The sequence below is a fragment of the Panicum virgatum genome, chromosome 2K (assembly GCF_016808335.1).
Source record: "Panicum virgatum strain AP13 chromosome 2K, P.virgatum_v5, whole genome shotgun sequence".
In the NCBI taxonomy this organism is placed as follows: Eukaryota; Viridiplantae; Streptophyta; class Magnoliopsida; order Poales; family Poaceae; genus Panicum; species Panicum virgatum.
In genome coordinates, this window is record NC_053137.1 from 67,922,902 (window position 1) to 67,943,275 (window position 20,374).

General features: G+C 43.1%; 2 protein-coding genes across 2 annotated transcripts; both read right to left on the bottom strand.

Moving 5' to 3' along the window:
* Window positions 1–3,159: 3,159 nt before the first annotated feature.
* Window positions 3,160–6,172, bottom strand: LOC120694889 (myb-related protein 2-like). The gene is made up of 7 exons (XM_039978203.1): window positions 5,674–6,172; window positions 5,367–5,571; window positions 5,201–5,277; window positions 5,052–5,109; window positions 4,876–4,966; window positions 4,726–4,795; window positions 3,160–4,076 (listed from the first exon to the last, which is right to left on the bottom strand). The coding sequence occupies exons 2-7, from the start codon at window positions 5,569–5,571 to the stop codon at window positions 3,552–3,554; spliced, it is 1,026 nt and encodes a 341-aa protein (XP_039834137.1). The 5' UTR covers window positions 5,674–6,172; the 3' UTR covers window positions 3,160–3,551.
* Window positions 6,173–8,448: 2,276 nt separating this feature from the next.
* On the bottom strand, window positions 8,449–20,160 carry LOC120694888 (nuclear pore complex protein NUP214-like). Its single transcript, XM_039978202.1, has 18 exons — window positions 19,769–20,160; window positions 19,471–19,688; window positions 18,946–19,114; window positions 18,182–18,331; window positions 17,286–17,410; window positions 16,709–16,821; window positions 15,524–15,666; window positions 15,264–15,426; window positions 14,972–15,147; window positions 14,119–14,885; window positions 13,738–13,890; window positions 13,561–13,618; window positions 12,818–12,951; window positions 12,614–12,738; window positions 12,095–12,413; window positions 11,676–11,883; window positions 9,534–11,555; window positions 8,449–8,803 (listed from the first exon to the last, which is right to left on the bottom strand). Exons 1-18 carry the CDS (start codon window positions 19,977–19,979, stop codon window positions 8,694–8,696), a joined length of 5,364 nt encoding a protein of 1,787 aa, XP_039834136.1. The 5' UTR covers window positions 19,980–20,160; the 3' UTR covers window positions 8,449–8,693.
* Between the last annotated feature and the right edge of the window lie 214 nt (window positions 20,161–20,374).

Genomic DNA, 20,374 nt, shown 5'->3' on the forward strand with positions numbered 1-20,374 from the left:
AGATGCCCCCTCCGCGGCATGCGAAAGCGCGCGTCGATGTCAGGTGGGTCCGGACCTTTCTCTGGCCCACATGTCTGTGACAGATGGTGCGCCTGTGGGGGTTGACAGGTATATATGTGGAGGCCGGCAAAAGGAGCTTTCCGCTTTTATTTTGGTTATGGGGAGCCACTCTTGCTCCTGGAATTTATTTTTCTCATCATCTTTTCAGTAGCACTATTTTTGTTTTTGAAGAAAATCAGTAGCACTAGTTATGTGCTGCTATACAAACCTTACCTACTAACAATGCAGCCTTTTCAGTAGCACAAGGTCCCGTTTAGTTGGTGAAAAATTGTTAGTGTTGGTATTGTAGCACATTTCGTTGTTACTTGACAAATAATGTCCAATTATGAATTAATTAGACTTAAAAGATTCATCTCGTACTAATCAGTTAGACTGTGTAATTAGTTATTTTTTTCAATGTATCCGAATATTCGATGTGACGGGTACCGTAGAATATTTTTTTTGGGATTAAACAGAGCCTTATTTGATCTACATATATATATATATGTAGATAAAATGGATAACGCTGGTTAGGCAATGCAAACCGTTCCAGCTTTGACCCTCTGAGCTCCAACCTGTGCGTGCAGCAAGTAGCCGACATGCATGGCCACGCTTGTCGTCTCAGATTTCAAAGCAGACAACGGCCTTTCCTTCCTTGGTCCATGCATTTTCACACCTTTTTGGCACAATTTGTTGTCTGTGCCTACACATGATATCTATCCACACATCCACCCTCGCACCCTTGCAGCCACACAATAAAGATCTCTTGCTGTGCTGCCATTTGTTCGGCTTGCTTGGGCGTTACAATATACTACTATTAAGATCATATTATATACAATTTCCACCTGCTTGCAACTTGCAGGTGTACTGATCACATACTCACATCATGGACCGTGGTTACGTTTAGTGGTCCATCTTTACACTTTTGCGACCAAAAAGAAAAAAAAAGATAAGGCCATATGTACATATAGTACTGCCCACCAGGGGCAGGCCTACCATGTATGCATGGGGTATTCAAGTGAATACCCAATATTTTTTGAAAAAAATTATATACATAGTGTATAACATGTATATGTATCATAGAATAGCAAATAAAAGCATCTCTAAAAGAATTCTCAAAACATACTTCTCCCTGTATTCTCATATTCCCACAGCAGTTCTCTTATACCAGATATCCTATTGTTCGAACCTTGATATATTAGGAAAACTTTGAAGGATGAATGCCTAAGATCTGGTTCTAAAATGGCAAGTATTTGGCATCGAATGTGGATTTTTGTTCTCAAGAGAGAGAGATAATTTATGATGTTGCTACCTTGAAGGTTTTCCACTAAGAATTCTAAATTTGTAATTAGAATAGCCTTTAGGGTGTCTCTTGGGAGTCTGGAGATGATCTACACAAAACAGGCTTCACAATCTAATATTACCTCTTGTGCTCAAATAGTCCACTTCGCCTCCTCTAGGCACAACCGCGACGGCCCAATCGCAACCCCAACCAGCATCGACCCCATGTCCCCAGCCCCAACTATCCCGATTCCACTTCCCCCTCCCATGTGGCTGCTTCCTTTCTGCTTCCGGCCGACGGTAGCGAATTGTAGCGGCGCAGTGGGCGACAACTGATCGCGAAGAGACACGAGCGGCCCTACAGTGCATAGCGGCGGCCAAATTTTTTTTTGAACATTTGAAAATGTTGAATAACCAAATCCTGGGCCCGCCCCTGCTGCCCACGTACTTGAATGAAGTCTAAGGGATCCATTGCATCCTTGCATATATAGCACTTTCTCACGTTTCAAATTATATATAGTCCATATGCCGCAAATGATGTGCCCTTTCTACACCAGGGAAGACAGACTGTTGTGTGTATATAGTGATAACCTTAATTATTCTGATATATGCATACAACAAGCTAGTAACTATGCTTCACTTACACGAAACAGCTGCACTCGTCTTTGCATTGGTCATCATGCCTCGATGGACACTTTGTGTCAAATCTATATAACAGTTATGGAGTGTCTGTCAGAGAAACAAATGCCTAGAATGACGACTGAAAAAGACTCGCGGATGCAATTTAGCCAAGCAGAAAAATCAATCAATTCTACTAATTAAGTACAGAGAAAAATGTGCCAAACATTTGATTCATGCTAGTTATCAGTCAAATAAGCAATGCCCGAAAAATGAAAAAGGGTGAGAAAGAGACCAGTGGAGGGAAGATGGCCATGGAGAAAACAACACAATTCCACCACAGACACAAACAACAAGAAGCATGCAGGCAGGCAACAGTGTCAGCGCTGGATATTTTTATCTCGCCAGGACGAGGCCACTCCAAAAGAAACTGCCGAAAACGCACCATATTTTATCAATAATAAAATGATTTTTCCTCTTGGGGAATAGCGTACTGACTGGGGAACCAACAGCCAGGCAAGGCTGCAGCATGGATTTGGAAAAATGCAAGTTGCAGTGAGAGAGAATAATTTTTTATTCGTGTGCATCCGCTCCGCGCTTGTCCGTTGCTGAAACGAAGTAGACCATTCCAAGTAGAGCAAAAAAGAGTGGCCGAATACAGTGTACTTTCTATCTTTGTTTCCATGTTTGCAAAGTGGCCATGATTCATGCGCACAGATTTCTTGGAATTTGTACCGGATGAAATAAACTAGGTAGATTTGAGTGAAACCAAGATGAATAATCCATCTGAATAGAGGCTTGACAAATTGACACAGGTGCTGGAGCAGTCTAGCTGCCAATAAGCAGTCACTGTACTCTTCTCAAGTCTGAGCAAGGTGCTAGTGTGCTACTTACTGTTCACTACTCCATCTCTTGGGGGTTCAAAAGGCCTCTTACACAATCATGTGGCCCTGCAAGAAGTCATGTGGTCGTTCGCCCTATATGCTTGACTAATCTGAAGTTTCAAGTGCCGTAGGGGAAGACAGTTCAGCTTCTGTCTGAAGAGAGGGAGTGTTCGTCGCTTAACTGAATATAGAGGACGGCGTATCCTCCAGCAAGGCGCTGCGCCGCGGCGCATCCTTCAATTCGTAGGATTCCCCAATCGGTAACAGGTGCTGGGCTGCTGGCCACCGCGTGTTGATCCGATAAGGCAAGTTAGAAGAGAAAAATATGTGGCCAGTGTGACAAAAAAAAATGTACTAGCATATATCATACACATCGATCTACAGAGCTACAGTCAATCAGCTGTGAGAGGAAGAACATCTGGCCGGGTTCTTCTCACTGCACATGCCCTCATCGAAAGGGAATTTTATCCTCATTTCAGTCGCTGCTTATTTGCTGCACTGCACCATGAATCCATGATCCGACAACACGCAGGATGTCCATGCTATATAGAGTAGCTCTACCCAGATCTTACTACAAACGACTCGAGGACATGAAAATGCACAGCGCATCCCCCCCCCCCCCCCCCCCCCCCCATTTTCACTCTGCTTCTAGGAAGAAGAAGCAGGCAGAAGAAGAAGAAGAAGCCTTGTCTTGCCCGAGGCTTCAACTCCTTTGTAAATGGTCATCAATCAGTTCCAGCTCGACCCATTCAGATCAATCTTTTGGCAGTGGCGAGGCCTTGGAGGGTTCCTATCGTTGATGTTCAGGTCCAGCTCTAGCTTCTGATCCGAGGAACCTCTCCTGGCAGCGGCAGGCTCTTGGAGAAACAGGAACTCCTCGCAGCTCGTGGTCGCCCCTCCTCTGTCGTTGCCGCCTGACGACCTCGCCGCCTCAAACGGAGTGGGGGCCGGCGACAGGCCGATGGACAGCATGTCATGGTCCCTCTGGGAGCCCTCGCAGGCGGTCAGGCAGCTGTCCACCGACCCGTCTCCGACACCGCCGCCGAGATGCAGCAGATGCTGGTGGTGGAGCTTGGTCGCCGAGGCCCTCGAGATGAGCTCCGACAGCTGCTGCGTCTCGGCGGCTGCAGCTTCGCCGAGGACGCCGGCGTCGAGATCGACGCTCTGCTTGGCGAGCGCCTCCTGCGCCTTCTCGAGCACCGACTGCAGGTACTTGCCCTGCGCCTCGATCCGGAGCTGCAGGTGTCTCTGCACCTGTTGCATTGCATCCAACAAATTCATCATGAGATGTTGCAATTGCAATGCATCACTCCACTTGCAATTACAAAGCAGTAAAAAAATAAGGCAGATATACGCTAGAGAGAGAGAAAAAAAAGGAAAATAAATAAAACTTGTAAATGGTTATGGGCCAGAGCTCATGGACCGAGCCCAGCCCAACTGTGAGTTGTGCGGGCCTCAAATCCTTGAAGGTGAGCCCAATTCTACGGCCTCAGGATGGGCTGGCAAACACTGGGCCTAAAGTGGTGGGTTAGTTGGCCCAGCTGCTCAGTCGTGCACACGGCAAAGTGGACTTCAAACTTGGATACCCATGGGCTCTGGATACTTTTGCAAGTAACAATTTCTGGACTGTGGCTTTACTAATTATGACATGATTTACAGATGTTCATTTCACCCCCGCAGTTTAAATTTTCTTCACCATAAGTTATAGGTGCCATGGATGGGCATGCAAAATTACTGCTCTGCTGAATTCAAAATGGAATTTTTCAAAAAAAAAATTCAAAATGGCAATCGACTGCTAATGGACTTTGATGCTTTACGCTAGTGCTGCTGCATTGCTTATGCTTATACTACAGCTTTAGGCACAAGTATGCAGGGGATTTTAATTCCAGAGATGCTTTCGTACCTCTAGTTGCTCATGCAGCTGTCTCTGAACTTCTATCTGCATTTGGAGGGCTTGGCTTATGTGCATCGACCTGATCAAATTTCTGAAATACTTCACCTTTTGAAAATTTGAGAAGAACGTTGACAGTTAACGAATTAGATTGATTCTTACCTGTTTATTATCTGGGGCTCCATGTTCAAATGACTAGATGGTGATCCATTCCCTTCGCATGGTTTGTCTGCTCCTGTTCTGCAGCCTAACACTGAGACACAACGGCAAGTTTAGTATCTCACTCACTGCACATTTGGGATTTTACTGACTTGAGCTTTAAGAAACATGTAACATACCATTCTTTGCATTGCCAATATTAGCTTGGGACTGGAGATTCTTGCTAAGTCTGTATTTCTGTGAGAAAAGGCATCTCTGTAAGTTTGTGATGGTGACAGCAAGCCATTATTCATGCTATGCAGCAGGGAGTTAACAGCTCCATATGTACCTGGAGATGGCTCTTAAGATGGTACAGGGTGAGTCCAGGGATCCCCATGATCCTCATGATTGTTTTAGGCGTAGCTTCTGCAAGGGTTTTGCATGCGGACTTTAGAAGGTCATTGTGTTTCCGCTATGTATGGTTGACAGATGATATGTTTTGATCATGTACTTACTGTCTGGCCCTCCTAGCTTTTGTACTGCCTCCACAAAACGTTCATGCAGCTCGGGTGTCCATTTCAGCCGAGGTTTAGCGTCGGTGGAGAGGACAAGACCTGCATCTCCTCCTCCTTGCAGGAGAAACTGCTTCTCCGGAGGTAAGCCAGATCTTGAGGACAGGTGCTGGTTATGACCGTGGAGCTGTTGCTGATGATACATCATCTGCCACCAAAGAATTCCATGTTACATGGAGTACATCGTAGTTGAACAACAGACTTTGCCTTCCTTGAGCGAAATAAACAAAAGAGTAGAAGCACATCTCACCCGTTCAGTTCCTGTTTTGTACTGAAATGTCTGCTTGCAGGCTGCACATTCCTGACTGCTGGGATCCTTGGCAGCTTTACCGGTATTCAGTCCCAGTGCCTCTATTTCTAGTAACCAAAGAGTTGTTCTGTGGTCTTCCGGGAGTGAGACAACCTTTGGCTTCTCAAACTAAACTACCTACCTCCTGTCCTCTCCTCTTGCCAAGATCTTACGCCGAGTCCCGTCTTATAAGGCAGGCGGAGAATGTCGAATCATCTGAACAAGCACTCAAGCCTGGCTGCCCAATCTTTGCAGCAACTGAAAAGAGATATTATCCTTATTCCCTTGGGGTACCCGTGGACCCTATCCCCACCAGTCTTTTTCTTTGTCAATTCCAGCAGCTCTCTTCTCTTCTGATCATATACACTTGCACCAGCTTTTGGTTGAAATTACTTGCCACATGAGAAGGGCGAAGAAAGCGAAGCACAATCTTTTCTTTTCTTTTGAAAAACTGGAGGGAATGGAGCACCTTATTCTCATGAGAACCTTTTGGGCTGTGGTCTGCAATCTGATGTCTTAGAACTTGCCAGCCTCTTCTCTCAGATTCCCCAATGATATATATATCTTAGTTGTGCAGAACCAATTCCAGTTTCCACTGCGTTCCCTGCCTCTAGTTTGCTGAAATGAAAGGGCAACATTGGTGGTCAATAAGTAGTACTCCGAATCGATCGTCTGCGATCACACGCCGAATTATATTGTTTCTTCCTGCACTGTTGGGTTGCATGTATTCAGAAGCGAGAGACACAGTATACGGCCTAAGGATATCGATCGGTTATGTGGACAAATTAAAGCTTGAAACTTCCCTTCTTTTGACTGCAGGCATCGAGAAGAAGAATTGCATAAAGGTTTGCACAGAGATAAAGCGAAGGTGGCCATTGTATGACTCTCTGATGCCTTCTTGGGACTGCACAAAGGCAACGAATGGAATAACGGAATAAGCATAGAATTCCCCTTTGTCTCCTTTGGTAAGTTTGGCACCTGCTGAGCTACAAGGGCAAAGGGATGGTGAGGCAATCTCATAGGCTGTATCCCTTGTGAACTTTGAAGCCGGTGCTGTAACTTCACTGTTCTACATATGGCATCCAAAAGCCAGCTTAAAATGAAGCCCTAGTTCTCTTCTCGGATTGCGCTGTGTCCTTCTTTTTTGCTTTATGCTTGCACTTGTTGTGACCATGATTTGTCGACCTCCATGCAGAGATTGCTTCTTACATGAGTAACTGCATCGCCTTTAGTTTGCCTTCCAGATGGCTGTGCCCCACAGAGCTATCTAGTTATGATGCATACGTCGTGAGGACGCATGATTGCATCAGCGTAATTTCTAGTCCTTCTAAAGACCAGATCATCGAAAAAGAAAAGGAAAAGGGTTATTGGCTGCATGCATTGCTGCGGGGGCATCTCTAGGCTCTGATGTTTCTCGGAACTTAGTAATCTGTTTCTATCTTTTTTTGCTTTCATAACTGAATGAATATAGTGATATGCATCCGGTCCAGCAGTGAACCTGGTGCGATAACTGAAACTGTTGCATCACAGTTGTTGCTCCAGGTTTCAAGTTAAAGAGGCGACACGTTTATGCTCTCGTTGCTCTGTTTATACTAAGATAAGCAAGGTGAAGCAGGAGCCCCTGGGTTGAGTGATATGCATGGCGGCATCTACCTCCTCACTATAGAGAATTAATACAATAATTGAAGCGAGGTGTGCGCTGCATATGTTCCATTCCAGATAGCTGCAGCTGCAGCTGCAGGATTCCGCATTGCCTCTCACTTGTCAGCAAACGCAAAGATGATTGTAACTGAAACCACGTATATATTCCTTGGGCATTGGTTCGCGGCCGAGAAAATAATAATAAAAAGCTATAATTTGATGCCGTAACTTTTGCTCTCCCTTTTTTTCCACCCGGGTTCCGTTGCATATTATTGGGCAGGGTACAGTTGATTTGCACGGATACATTCGGCTGCTACTTGTTAAGTGTTTGGTATCGTATGCTTTTGTTTCTCCCCCGTCTCTTGTCTCTTTGCAAGCAAAGCTCACCAGTGAGTCTGGGAGGCTTGGCTTTGATGTATTCCTGTGCAGCAGGGGAGGCGACCCGCTCTCGTGAGAAGGAATATGGAAAAGCGGCCGGGCCGGGTATTGACAAAGCTAGAGGGAGGAGGAATCAGAATCGCGCGCCTTTATTTATTTTTCTTTGTAAAGATGAGATGAGATGAGATGGAATGTGTAGGCGTACGCTTCATGCAAGGAGTGAGCCTCCGAGCTAGTAGTATTAGCTGCTGCAGCTGATAACCCTGGACAGCACAAATTGTATTCCGTTTTATCTTGATGCTCAAATGCCTATGGGCTGCAAAAAAATAAAAAAAAATAAAGGGGGCCACTGCGTTAAACCAAGCAGCGCTAAGACGAATTAGAAATCTTGTAGTTGCCACCAGATGCAGAAAGAACCACTGCAACGCTACTACGACCGTGCAACCAGCGAACAAATTAACTAAGCCAACTAAAACAAGGTCCCAAATCGTAGCCACCAACTACAAATGGAGCAAGACATGCCACGTCCACAACATCATGCCGTCATGTGTTCTGTACAAAGTTCTCAAGGCGGTAAGGCGGACGCCTAGCAAGGTGGGGCGTCTGGACGCCTAGGCGGAGCAAGGCGGGCGCCTAGGCGAGCAAGGCGCAAATCAGTGGACGGCGCCTGGACGCCTAGGCGACGCCTTGAGAACAATGGTTCTGTAACAGTCAAGCGCTGCAGAAAAGTCCCCCCACACTTTTAAGCGCTTAAGCTGAGGCCTGTAGCTCTAATGGCCTCGCTAAATACTATACAATACAATTCACTTTCCGATATCACCGTCGGGCAAAAACTAGTCATACACCATGCACCACCACCGCCCGAAAAAAAAAATGTTTCGATGTACTCAAGGGCCCCGGATCTTCCGAATCTTCTTCGGAATCTTCTGCTGAAGACGAGGAATTTGGGGGTTTCCTGCAGCCTACTTTCTCATCTGTGTCAAAAGATCAGCTGGTGGTCTTCCAGGTCCACTTGCTCCAAACGCCGAGAACCCAGCCCCTTGATTACCACCAAAGGATCCGAATCCACCACCTTCAAACCAAACAGATAGTGTTAGTTGCCAGTCTCCAAGTCAGAAAGGGGGAAAAGGAGTGTGTGCAAGTGAATTAAGGAAAGTGGCTGCAGAGAAAATTTGAAATACCATCAAGGATGGTAAAGTTTCAAAATATCACCAAGAAAGATAAATTTTGTCAGTTTAAATACAATTCTTACAGAAGAACAAAAGCATCTTCTGTAAACGAATGTTAAGATATTAATTTCCTGAAGCACCAAGACTACATCAGAAGTGCACTTGCAGATCACAAACCTAACATTTGAGTTAGAACATATTTCAAAGGATGGTCATGGAGACTGATTGATAATTAATATTTAGTACTCTACACAATGAATACTATAAACTGATTGAAATGGGTTTAAGGATTACTGCTTAAAAATTTGCCTAGAAGACTTGAAATCAACATAATATTCCCAAAGCTAAAGACCTTTTTTTTTTTTTGGATAGCCAAAATGAGTAGACCATTATTCCTGACAAGTGAGCACAAAAATTGTTTGAAAGCCTGGAGGAGCATAACCATTATATGCTAGCATTTTCTTTCTAGAAGAAACGTCACGCAAACTAGCAGTTCAAATCCAAACACAAATAGTCAACTGAACAATGAAATGAATCTAGGTCTATTTAAAAAATTAATTAGTGTCTCGGTGAGGTGTCTCAACACAAAGGCACGTGTGCAAAACATTAAGTATAAAACATCAGATATCTTACCACTGCCAAAGCCACCGCCCTGGGTAGCACCTCCAAAGCCACCACCAGATGGAGCTGCAGCAGCAAAACCGCCACCCGATGGAGCTGCAGCAGCAAAACCACCACCAGATGAAGCTGCAGCAGCAAAACCACCACTTTTGGAGGCAAGAGCAGCAAAACCTCCACCAGTAGCAGCAGCAGCAAAACCGCCGCCTGCAGAGGCAGCAGCAAAACCGCCGCCTGCAGAGGCAGCAGCAGGCGCCGAAAAGCCCCCACCTGCTGCAGCACCAGCAAATCCAGCATTACTTGAAGATAAAGAACCAAAGCCCCCAGATGTAGAAGCACTAGCAAATCCACCAAATCCTCCAGAACCTACACCTCCTAGCTGGCGCGACTGTCCAAAAGAACCCAGCACTGATCCAAGCGCTTGTTGAGCACCAAACTGTGAAGGCTGCCCAAACCCTGACTGCTGTCCAGCCCCAATTTGTGCAGGCTGCCCAAATCCTGACTGCTGCCCAGATCCAATTTGTGCTGGCTGACCAAAACCAGACTGAATTTGTGCTGGCTGCCCAAATCCAGCTCCAATCTGTGCAGGCTTCCCAAATCCTGACTGCTGGCCAGATCCAAGTTGTGCAGTCTGTCCAAATCCAGTAAGGCCACTTGAGAATGTACTAGAAAAGGCACTAGAGCTAGTTGACTGAGATGGCTGGGCTGGCTGGGCTGAAGGAATGCTCAATGATGCTGGCCGGAAAAGCTGTCCTGGACTGGTTGTCAAAGTAAATGGTGTGCCTGAACTTTTATTGTCAGATGTACCAAAGGAGGTCCCAAAAGGATTAGACTTTTGAGGACTTGAAGAAGGCTGAGACCCGAGACTGAACCCACCAAGGGCTCCCAAATTGAGTTCGACACTTGTGGAAGGCGCCTCCTCTTCCATATCATCTTCATCGGTTGAGATGTTGTTTGGTCCTACATCTTTTCCTGCAGAAGTGACAACTGGTTCTGCTGTTGTTGGAGCTGTTTTAGGAGCAGAGACTGGAGTAGAAGGCAAAGTGGCACCGGTTGTTGGAGGCTGTGAAGGTTTGCTTTCAGTGGTCGATATGACTGAACTACTCTCAGAAACTATGGTACTAGTTACCTCTGATGTAACCATTTCAGGTTTTGCCGCATTTTTACCCATGCCAGATGACAAATCCTTAACAGGTGTTGGGATTGATGGTACAGAGCTAGACAAATTATCCCCAGGTACTAATGAAGAAATGTTTGGCGTTGATTTTTGCACTGAGCTAGACAAAATATCTGAAGTCTTTGCAGCTGATGCTTGCATAACTGATGAGGATGATGTAGCTGAAGAGGAAACAGTCGGCTTCATGGAATATAAATTGGTTTGTGTAACAGAAGTTGGAGAGAATGCAGGAGGTTGAGGTGCCACCTTGGGTGTTTCTTTCACAGTGCTCTGCACACCATCATTAACCCCGCTAAGCTTGCCACTCTTCTCTTGTAACACAGCAGGCTTGGAATTTTCAGAAGTGAAAGATGACTTGCTAAGATCTCTAAACATGTCACCCTTGCTCTGTGGAGAAGGATCCAATCCTTTTATGTTCCCCAAAGATGGCATTGCCTGACTGTCCTGCCTGTTCTTCAAAGTTAATGTAGACAAATCTCCAGACTCCCCAGTTAGAGTTTTCACAGACAGTGGACTCTGAGGTGCTTTTGCAGTCGCCATGGAAGGTAGTATATTGGCCTCCGTGTTGGCATTGCTTTTAGGTGTTATAGTTGTTTTGAAAGTTAAAGTATGTGACTTAGGCACAGTATGTGTTGCTCCAAAAGATGAAACATTGGATGGACTGATACTATCTTGTGCACCCTTATGTGTGTAACCAAATGCCGGTGAAGATGGTGCCAATTTTGAAGATTGAGCGATACTTTTCATTTGCCCTGGTAACTCAAATTGTTTTTTCTCTAAGATTTGAGATGGCCCAGTTGATTCCTTTACCCATTTGAACAACGGGTTCTGTTGGGATCCTGATGGTTTTGCTTTTACATCTGAAATTATAAAAAAAAATGTTCAAAGTTAAAAAGTCGTACAAAGACTGATGACTTAATAAGAATCTCCATGATACTAATAAAAAGCACAGAAATTGAAGTCGACTTGTAAAAACTTACCTTCACTGGAAGAACGCAGTCTGCTTGCATAAGATTCTACTATAGAGGAATTGGAGCTACCGCTTGACTTTTCCTGCGATATAGCTGCCATTTGAGAATCAAATATTTTCTTGTTTGACCTGAATGGCAGATCACTGCTGATCTTGAGGCGTTGTTGTTGTGCTATTCTTTTAACAGTAGTTTTCTGAGGTTCCAAACTAGTCAGGCTCTAAAAAATTGACAAATAATTTGTAGTTAGATTTACTGCTTATCTGCCACATGAAGAACAAGAAAATAACACAAATGTAGACCATATGAGGAAAAAAATGCAGGAAAGCAGAGTATGTAATAAAAAACAAAGACCCACATCATCTTTCCAAGTTATGTGCATGTTACATGAAAAATGTAATGTTTTTGTTCTACTAGGTTCAATAATTTACCATATCCAGTGATTCTCTCCTCCTTCGTGCAGTCTCAGGTTCAACACTCTTGGAAGGCCCTAATACTCCCTTTGAATGCTCATTCCCTGACGGAAACCGCTTAATTGACTTAGAAGGAGTGCTGCCTAAAAATTTGGTTGCATCAGTTGTGTGGGCTAAACCAATTGATTCAAACAACTCTTTGGTCACTGCCCTTCGCTTTGTAGTAGTAGAACCTATATTTAATGCAGATATCTGTTTTGAGAGGCATTCAGATAGTTGCTCAGCTGCTGCCAATTGCGAGTTCAGTGCATTGTACACACTGGATAATTGTGTGTGACTGAAAAAGTAAAAGCAAAATATCAGTTAAAACATCATACTCACAAAAGGATCCAAAAATAAAAAGGAAAAGAAAAGGTAAACGAAACACATATATGATGATAAGAACAAAGCATAAAAAGGCTATTTGTTTGCCATCCATTTGATGATACTCATTAATTATATATGAATTTGTAGCAAGATGGTATAACAGTTGAATACCTCGACCTTGACTTATTAGAATAAACAGCTCTACGACCAGAAGCCAATCTTCCTGTTTCACTGAATTTGTTCATCTCCAGATTATTGAAGTGCCTCTCTAGCTCGACTAGCTGATTTGTCAAATTCTGTGTGACAAAGAATCCATTATTCTCCTCCAATATCATAGAAACAAATGAAGTAGGTCAGAATGTCAGATATTGATACCTGGTTAGCTTTGAGAATATTTTGCCTCTTTACTTCAAATTCTGGACTCAATTTCTGACGGTTCCATATATCCCAGTACTGAGTATCTGAAGATTGGCTGACAATTCCTTTCATGTAAGTTTGCCTAGCAGAAACTGAGGAGAACAAAGAATAAGGTAAAATAACAGCACACCTTTTTCTTAAAATATACATATCTTGAAGGCAAAAGTCTTTTTTTCTGGTGAAAAGATCTAGAGATAGATTAATACATCAATTTATTTACCAGTCTACCACAGGAAATGTAGCTTACTCATTTGAAAATAATAAACCAACAAATTAAATTAAACTTGGTTATTAATCAAGAATAATCAGTTATATTTCTTCAATATTATGGTCAGATCATGTAGGCAAACCATGTGCAAATGTATTTTTGCTGATTATATATTACAAACAACTTAAAAATGATATAAACTATCTATCCTGCAAAAGCATACTATTATGATCAAATAATTCTTTATCGTGTGAAGGTATGAAAGAAAGCAATAGGTAAAATCATGTAGGCAAATCATTTGCAAATGTATTTTTGCTGATTATATACTAAAAACAACTTCAAAAATGATATAAACTATCTATGGATAAGCATACTATTTGATCAAATAATTCTTTAACATGTGAAGTTATGAAAGAAAGCAATAAGTGAAAACGTGCAGCTTGTTCTAACTACTTGCTCAAAAATAGCAAAAAAAAAGTATATGAAGGCTCACCTTGAAACATCTTGTTCCTCAAATCTTCAATTCTTGAACACTGTCCCTCTACTTTGTTCTGGGATTGAAACAAGCACATACACATTTAGTAACAATTTTCAAAACAGAAGAACGGACAGCACAACAAAGAGACCATTGAGGGAGGAAGAGTGGGGAGCACTCGCAATTATTATATACCTTGAAGACCTGCAACAACTCCAAAAAGTTCTGCAAACCATCCTCAAACATAGAAAGAGGACGCTGCTGGAAGGTTATGCAGGCATCTCTGAAACCACCATCCTTTTCTATGTAAGCTAGTAGGGCATCTAATTCCTTCGTCATTTCATTTATCTGTAACGAAGGGGAAAAATTTTAGTGTCCAAGAAAGAAGATGCCAAAGTATGGTTTTCAAAAAAAAAATGCCAAAGTATGCAAGGATGATGCACCAAGAGGCAACAAAATATGAGGTACATTCATTACTTGAAATTTTCCTTCAACTGATGATAATATTTCATAGGTACAAGGAAAGTAAAAGATAGAAAAATAAATATAATAATTAAATGTGTTCAGTGATCTTACACTGTAGAACTTTTTAGACATGTCTTCTTGAGAATCGAATATTGCGCTCATCTTGAAGTTTCTAGAATAGTCTACTGGTGCTTGCGTCCTGCTGTTATGTGATTTGCCCATAGTTTGCTGTGACAGAGGTGATCCATGCAACGATTGAGGTGCTTCGGAGTTTCCTGCCCGATACCCACTTGATGAAGATCCAATTAGGGAAGGTTTAGCTGGAGATATGGATGGTAAAGTTCCAGGGCTTAAGGCAACTGGAGGACCAAATACTTTCCCATCAGCAGTGTAGCTGGTTTGCGGCCAAGGATTTCCAAAACCAGCTTCATTCCTTTCTCCGATCTTGGCAGGGACCGATCCACTAGAGGCGAACAATGATGATTTGAAACTATAGCCACCACCATCTTTATTGGAGTTCTGAGATCCACCAAATGTCCCCACTGATTGGGTTGAATCCAGGCCTCCTTTACCACTTTGGATGTTTCCAAAACTGCTGCTGCCTGGTCGCAAGGAAGGAGCTAATCCACTAGGTGCCTTGCTTTCTGTTGGATTTGTGCCTTCATTATTGAAAGTAGAAAAGCTAAAAGACATTGCAGGTTTTGTGTTTCCTGTTAGTGCTAAACTAGGTGCGGTTGCGAGTGCAGTAGGCACATTCAGTTGCTTGGTGTCTAATGGCTTCTTATCAGAAGAGGTAAGCAAGGAATTGCCAGTTGTTTCCTGTTTTTTCGAAACCAAGGAACTATTTTTCATAATCATTGATTCCTGCTGGTTGCTACCTGCAAGGATAAAAACAAATATAGAAGGGTACTTTAGTTTCCAAAGCAAAGTGCAATTTAGAACCTCTTGGGTAGCAGCTTTTTACCTGTTTGTGCGCTAGAGGGATCAGCACCATGTTCAGTAAGAATACTCTTAGATACTGAGCCTGTAACACTTGGAGTCAACTCCTTTTCAGATACAGGTGCAGGTGAAATCTGTTTTTCACCACAGTCCTCATTGGTAGACAGAGTAGTATGAGGTAAATCAGAAGGGTCCGAAATCCTAAACAATAGTGTCGATACAAAAATGTGTCCCCAACAGAAGTACAATATTTAGAAGTTGAAGTGACCAAAATTTTCACTATATAGCAATGCCAAGTATCAATTAAAAATACTTACCTGGCAAGATAATATAGAACTAGTTTGCCTTCACCAGTCAAACAGAGTAGAACATGTTGAGGGGCAACCTCCTTTTGTTCGGGTCCTACTGTTACAGTGATCTTTTGAAATAATGAAACATTCTCAACACCAAACCCTAGTATGACATTGTCATCACCATTCTCTGAAATCATAAAAGAGGACTAAAACAGTTTAGACTTCATTTTCAAAGAAAAGCGCAGTGGGTTCTAAAAGCCATCGTTTTCTGGTATAGGATTCACCTTGCAAATCAATCCTAGGAGTGTATTTATCCTCCAACATTTCAAGACATTTTACAGTTTTTTCCTCATCGTGTGTGGATGGCCACTTTAGAAGGGCAATGTGTTCATCAATGCTCTTTCTATTCGAAGCCACCACGAGATCCCTATAAATTGCAAAAATCCACACACATATGTTTCAATCACAGAAAAGAAATGCAAACAGAACCTTGCAAGTAAATAAATATCACCATGTTACAGGCTTACAGCAGATAGGCTAGCAAAGGGGTGGACCTTACCCGACAGTGTCCGATAAGAAGAAGAAAAGGCTAATACTCCCAGTTCCATATATAAGGCCCATTGCACTTTCCACACATATTAAGGAAGTGTCTAATCAAGGTAAGAGAAGACAAAGGTTGCATGGCTAAACCCTACTAGCATATACATTTAATTGTTTCGTGTCATCATGCTTATTTATTACTATAGGGGTAGTAGATGGGGAAAAAACTCATTATATGCTCCCCCTTGATTTCTGCAGGGGATTCATCTAATGGAAGTTGAAAAAAAATCACACGGTAAATGGGGGCCAATAATATGACTAGTACTGTGTACAGCTGCATGCCTTTAATTAGGTGAGCTGTTGGTGATTGGGGCCACATCATTGGTGTTAAATATCAACTGTTGGAAGGAGGAAGAGAAAGTATAAAGAAATTAGGATCCATAAGATGCAATCGATAGGATGGGATAGAGTTGGAGTTGGACCAAGTGCACTAAAGTGGGAGGGTGTAAAAAGCAAAGCCATTGTGCTTTTATGTTCGTATAGGAACAGCAGAGATCGGTGCATCGTACAAGATTTGTTTGAACAACTTATATATCCTTTCACCTCATGTTATGGACAACCTAAAAGTTAGCATACACCATTAACTTCATGTAAAGAGCTCCCATAAATGGCTGATAAACAGTAACTTTCATCTAAATGGATTAATGTAAGGATCAAGGATTTCCTTCCTGGAAACCAATCCCCTTCATGATAGTGTAGGGGTAACAAGATTTTTGGTGTAAAGGCTGTTTAATACCACAACAAATACATGCAGAAAATTATTTTGCCATATCAGTGTTGATAAATTCCTGCCCAAATAATTGCCTTCCAATTTCAAACATACATGCCAAAATATTCAATAGAGATTTTCAAGGCCTAGGTTCACATACCAGCGACGCAGACAGCCCAATAGCAGATTAGGTCCAAATCCAGATGGTAAAACATCATCCATCATGCCGTTGAAGAAATCCACATAGGTATAAACAACTGGCTTGCCTGGGCTCTATAAGTGCATTGCAAAAGTAATTCGTTCAGTTCAACCAATCAGTGATATATTTGTTAGGAATGCAAAAAGGTTGCATAAATACATTCTGTAACCTTTGCTAATAAATGACATGAGAATCAACCAATTTAGGGTTTATGTTTTGTTATCCAAGTTCTTGGAGGAAACAAGACCAAAGCACAGACATGGTCTTAACTTGCAGAAATTCCAACCAAGCATATTAACTTTGATGAATGACAAGACTACAACACTCAAAATATACCCTAGGAACATGATTTGCCATTTACCGCGATATATGCATAATGTCATGGCCAAACTATGCTCAGAGACATATCTCTAGCTATTGAAGCAACTTTATACGAGCATGTTCTTAAAATTTGCAGATGAAACTTTTGCTTAAAAAAAACATAACATGTGATATGAATCCGATGATAGAAAAGAAGGCATCTAGAGGACCAATTAACCTCACAAAATGTGTTTTCTTCACTCCTTATAACTTGAACAAGATAGCCTTCTTCGTTGTCGTCTTCATTTAATCGAACACAGCCGATAACAATACTATCATCACGTATCCAACCAATGGAATCCACTGGTAAAAAATGGAAAATCATCAACACTGAACAATAATAGTACATACTAAACACAATTTCATATAGTTCAATCATGCAGCTGCAAGTAAATCCGGTAACGTAAAAAACAAAATGATGACTCTATGTCCTATGTATACTGTTAGCAAGGTAATTAGGGTTATGATTAGCAGGCCCATTGGGCCTTGGGTGACCGGCGCCCAGCCTTCCTGGCTGGGGGCGCCGCCCCCTCCCTCTTTGGTAGATGGCGGCAGGATCCCCCTGATGGTGGTGTTTCTATAAACCATCTAGGGTATCCTGCCTATATATGTACACCCTTGTGCACCTCTATCAATCAATCCAATCATTCCCTGCAATCTACATTGCTTACATATACATCTCAATGGTCATGGAGCAAATGTACAAACTCAGTTTTCAACATCATTGGTTATTTGAATGATTGTACAATCTGAAAACGATGATTGTATGTTGTAATTGTACAGGATGTCTCACAGTTTCCTAAGGGCACCAAAAAAATTTTATTGGTTCTTCGATATTTGTACTGGATGACTGAGGAAAAATATATAACGATGAAGCATTTTAGTCCCGAGCAGGTTGGGCAGGCTATGTGGAAAAATATATGTTCAGAAAAATAACAGTTCCACTAATTATAACATTTCATTATGTATCTAGGGATTTTGTTCAGAAAATAAAAGATCCACTAATTAGAGCATTTCATTCTGTATCTAGGGATTTTACAATATAGACGACACGAGAAAAAGGTGTATGGTTACCTTTGATGGTATTGCCCTCTGAATCACTTTCATCAGACCACAACTGGAACAGGAGGGACATGCAGCATGTTTCCTTAAACTCTGATGATAATATGGTAAGTTTGTTCTCTCTTGCAACGGCAATATGATTTCGTTCCTTGCAACAGTCAACTATATACATTTAAAACAGATATTTCAGTTTGAGAACCGAAACAGTGATGATTAACTTCAGTGACAACATCGTAGCAATGATGGTTTGTTAAAGAACTAACTTGGCAATAAAGCTAAAGCTTCAAAGGAGAATGCAATGCATCCAAGATTTATATAACATTGTGCATCACTATTGGTGTACAGGCCTCTGATAAATGTAATGTAGTCAGTCTTGCTAAGAGCAAAGGCTTTGTTGTTGTTGTTGAAGCACTGTTAAGAGTAACCATTCGAGAAAATATATAACAGGTTGGTTGTGATTGCAATTTTCTTTATTTTGATCCTTGAAATGTAGTATGTGGAAGTAATGGACGTGTTTTAATTTGCCCGTATCAACAGTACTCATCATAGAACATTCTCCCAGTCAAAAAAACAGGAGCAATTCATACTACTGAATTTCACTTCAAGTGGAACTAATTAGTATGTTATATGGTGTAGATATTAGTATGCCAGTGCACGCCATATTTCACATAATACTACTACTCCTGTAGAATTCACAGCAGCAATTGATGGTGTGTCCGTGCGTGCCTCAAATATAAATGCAGTAGGAATAAATAGTATTAGGAAAAGACATGAACCTGCATCAACATTTTCCATCACATCCTTGAGACCTTCGCCCAAACTCCCATGAGACAGCAACCCACCATTTGATAGTACAACATATGCAGCAGAGGCATGATTTAACCACTTGAAATCCTTCACGGTGCCAGCTCGTCCCAGGCTACAAGATGAGGATGGTATCACATCCTGTATAGCACAATTACAAAGGATCGTTATAATCTTGATGACAAAAGCAATGACAGTTTCTCTGACATATAAACATGCAAACATACTAATGCTGAAACAGCATAACACAGGCCTTATCTAGCACCAGCAGCGTGAAACCTAATGCTGAACTCCCACAAGTCCTAATAATCAGATAGAAACATGTATGGATATGACCAAGCCATTAGTGAGCACAGATTGTTATTACATGAAAGACAAAAACTGAAACTAATCAGTTGCAGCAAAAGCAGTCCGCACAATACATGTGCTGCTGCACTGACCAATACAGAAATCCAAGCACGCACAAATTGTGTTGAGAGTGGTGAAAACCTGATGACCTTATGAGTGAGCAGAGACGCCAGCGAGAAGTAGTGGATCTCACTGTCCGTGCAGGCGGCTAGCACGGAGTCGTCATGCGAGAGCGCGAGGAGGGAGACACCGGGGAGGGGCACGTTGGCGATGCAGCAGTCCTTCGCGCAGCGGGTGCTGGCCTTGCCCTTGTCGCGCGCTTCCTTGCTGGCTTGGATCAACTCCTTGGTCCTCACGGCCATGAACCCTGGAGATGGAGCGAGAAAGCCCAGTTAGTCGGTGCGATGGAGGCGGGAATGCCGCAACCCTTGGGTTCGGTGAATATACCGTTTGGGTGGGCGAGGAAGACGGCGGCGTGGCGGTCGGAGACAGCGAGCGGGCGCGCGGGAGGGGACTGGAGGTCGAAGAGCGGGAGCGGGGAGGAGTCGGTCGGGAGGAGCGGGATGGGGTCGCCGGTGAGGCGGAAGACGAAGTCGGTGGTGCCGTCGTGGTCGCCCTCGACCTCGTCGGAGAGGTCCAGCTCCCGCGGGGCCCCCATGGCCGTGGCGCGCGTGGAGACGGTGGGGGTCTAGGGTTTTGGGGTGGGCGGGAAGCGGGAGGGGAACGCGAAGGATTTAGTAGCTTGGATGGCTTGGCCTTGGCGTGGTCTGTAAGCAGAGTGACCGCCGCGGCGGGGGCGGAGGCGGAAGGATCCCCCGGCGGCGATGGTGGTGGTGGTGGTGGCGGCGGCCTGGTGGGTTGAACTGGTTTTGGGCCACGAAATGACGCACCATTTGAGCTGGGCTTTCTGATGCGGGCCTTGGATTGGACCATCTAAACAAAGCCCAGCTGCATATCAGCCGCGACGTTCTTTTTTTGTTCCTATGATATCCCAAAAGGACTTACGATGTAATTTTTTTTTTTGAGACCCGATGTAATATATATTTTCTGCAG

Bases quoted from the DNA above. Each gene is read 5' to 3' on its own strand.
- LOC120694889 (XM_039978203.1), bottom strand. From the start codon at position 5,571: ATGATGTATCATCAGCAACAGCTCCACGGTCATAACCAGCACCTGTCC. The intron at 5,278-5,366 runs GTAAGTACATGA...AAACCCTTGCAG, and splicing joins AAAGCTAGGAGGGCCAGACA to AAGCTACGCCTAAAACAATC. The intron at 4,796-4,875 runs GTAAGAATCAAT...AAATTTGATCAG, and splicing joins GAGCCCCAGATAATAAACAG to GTCGATGCACATAAGCCAAG.
- LOC120694888 (XM_039978202.1), bottom strand. From the start codon at position 19,979: ATGGGGGCCCCGCGGGAGCTGGACCTCTCCGACGAGGTCGAGGGCGAC. The intron at 16,822-17,285 runs GTTAATTGGTCC...ATGCACTTATAG, and splicing joins AAGAAAACACATTTTGTGAG to AGCCCAGGCAAGCCAGTTGT. The intron at 12,414-12,613 runs GTATTCAACTGT...TTACTTTTTCAG, and splicing joins TCTAATAAGTCAAGGTCGAG to TCACACACAATTATCCAGTG.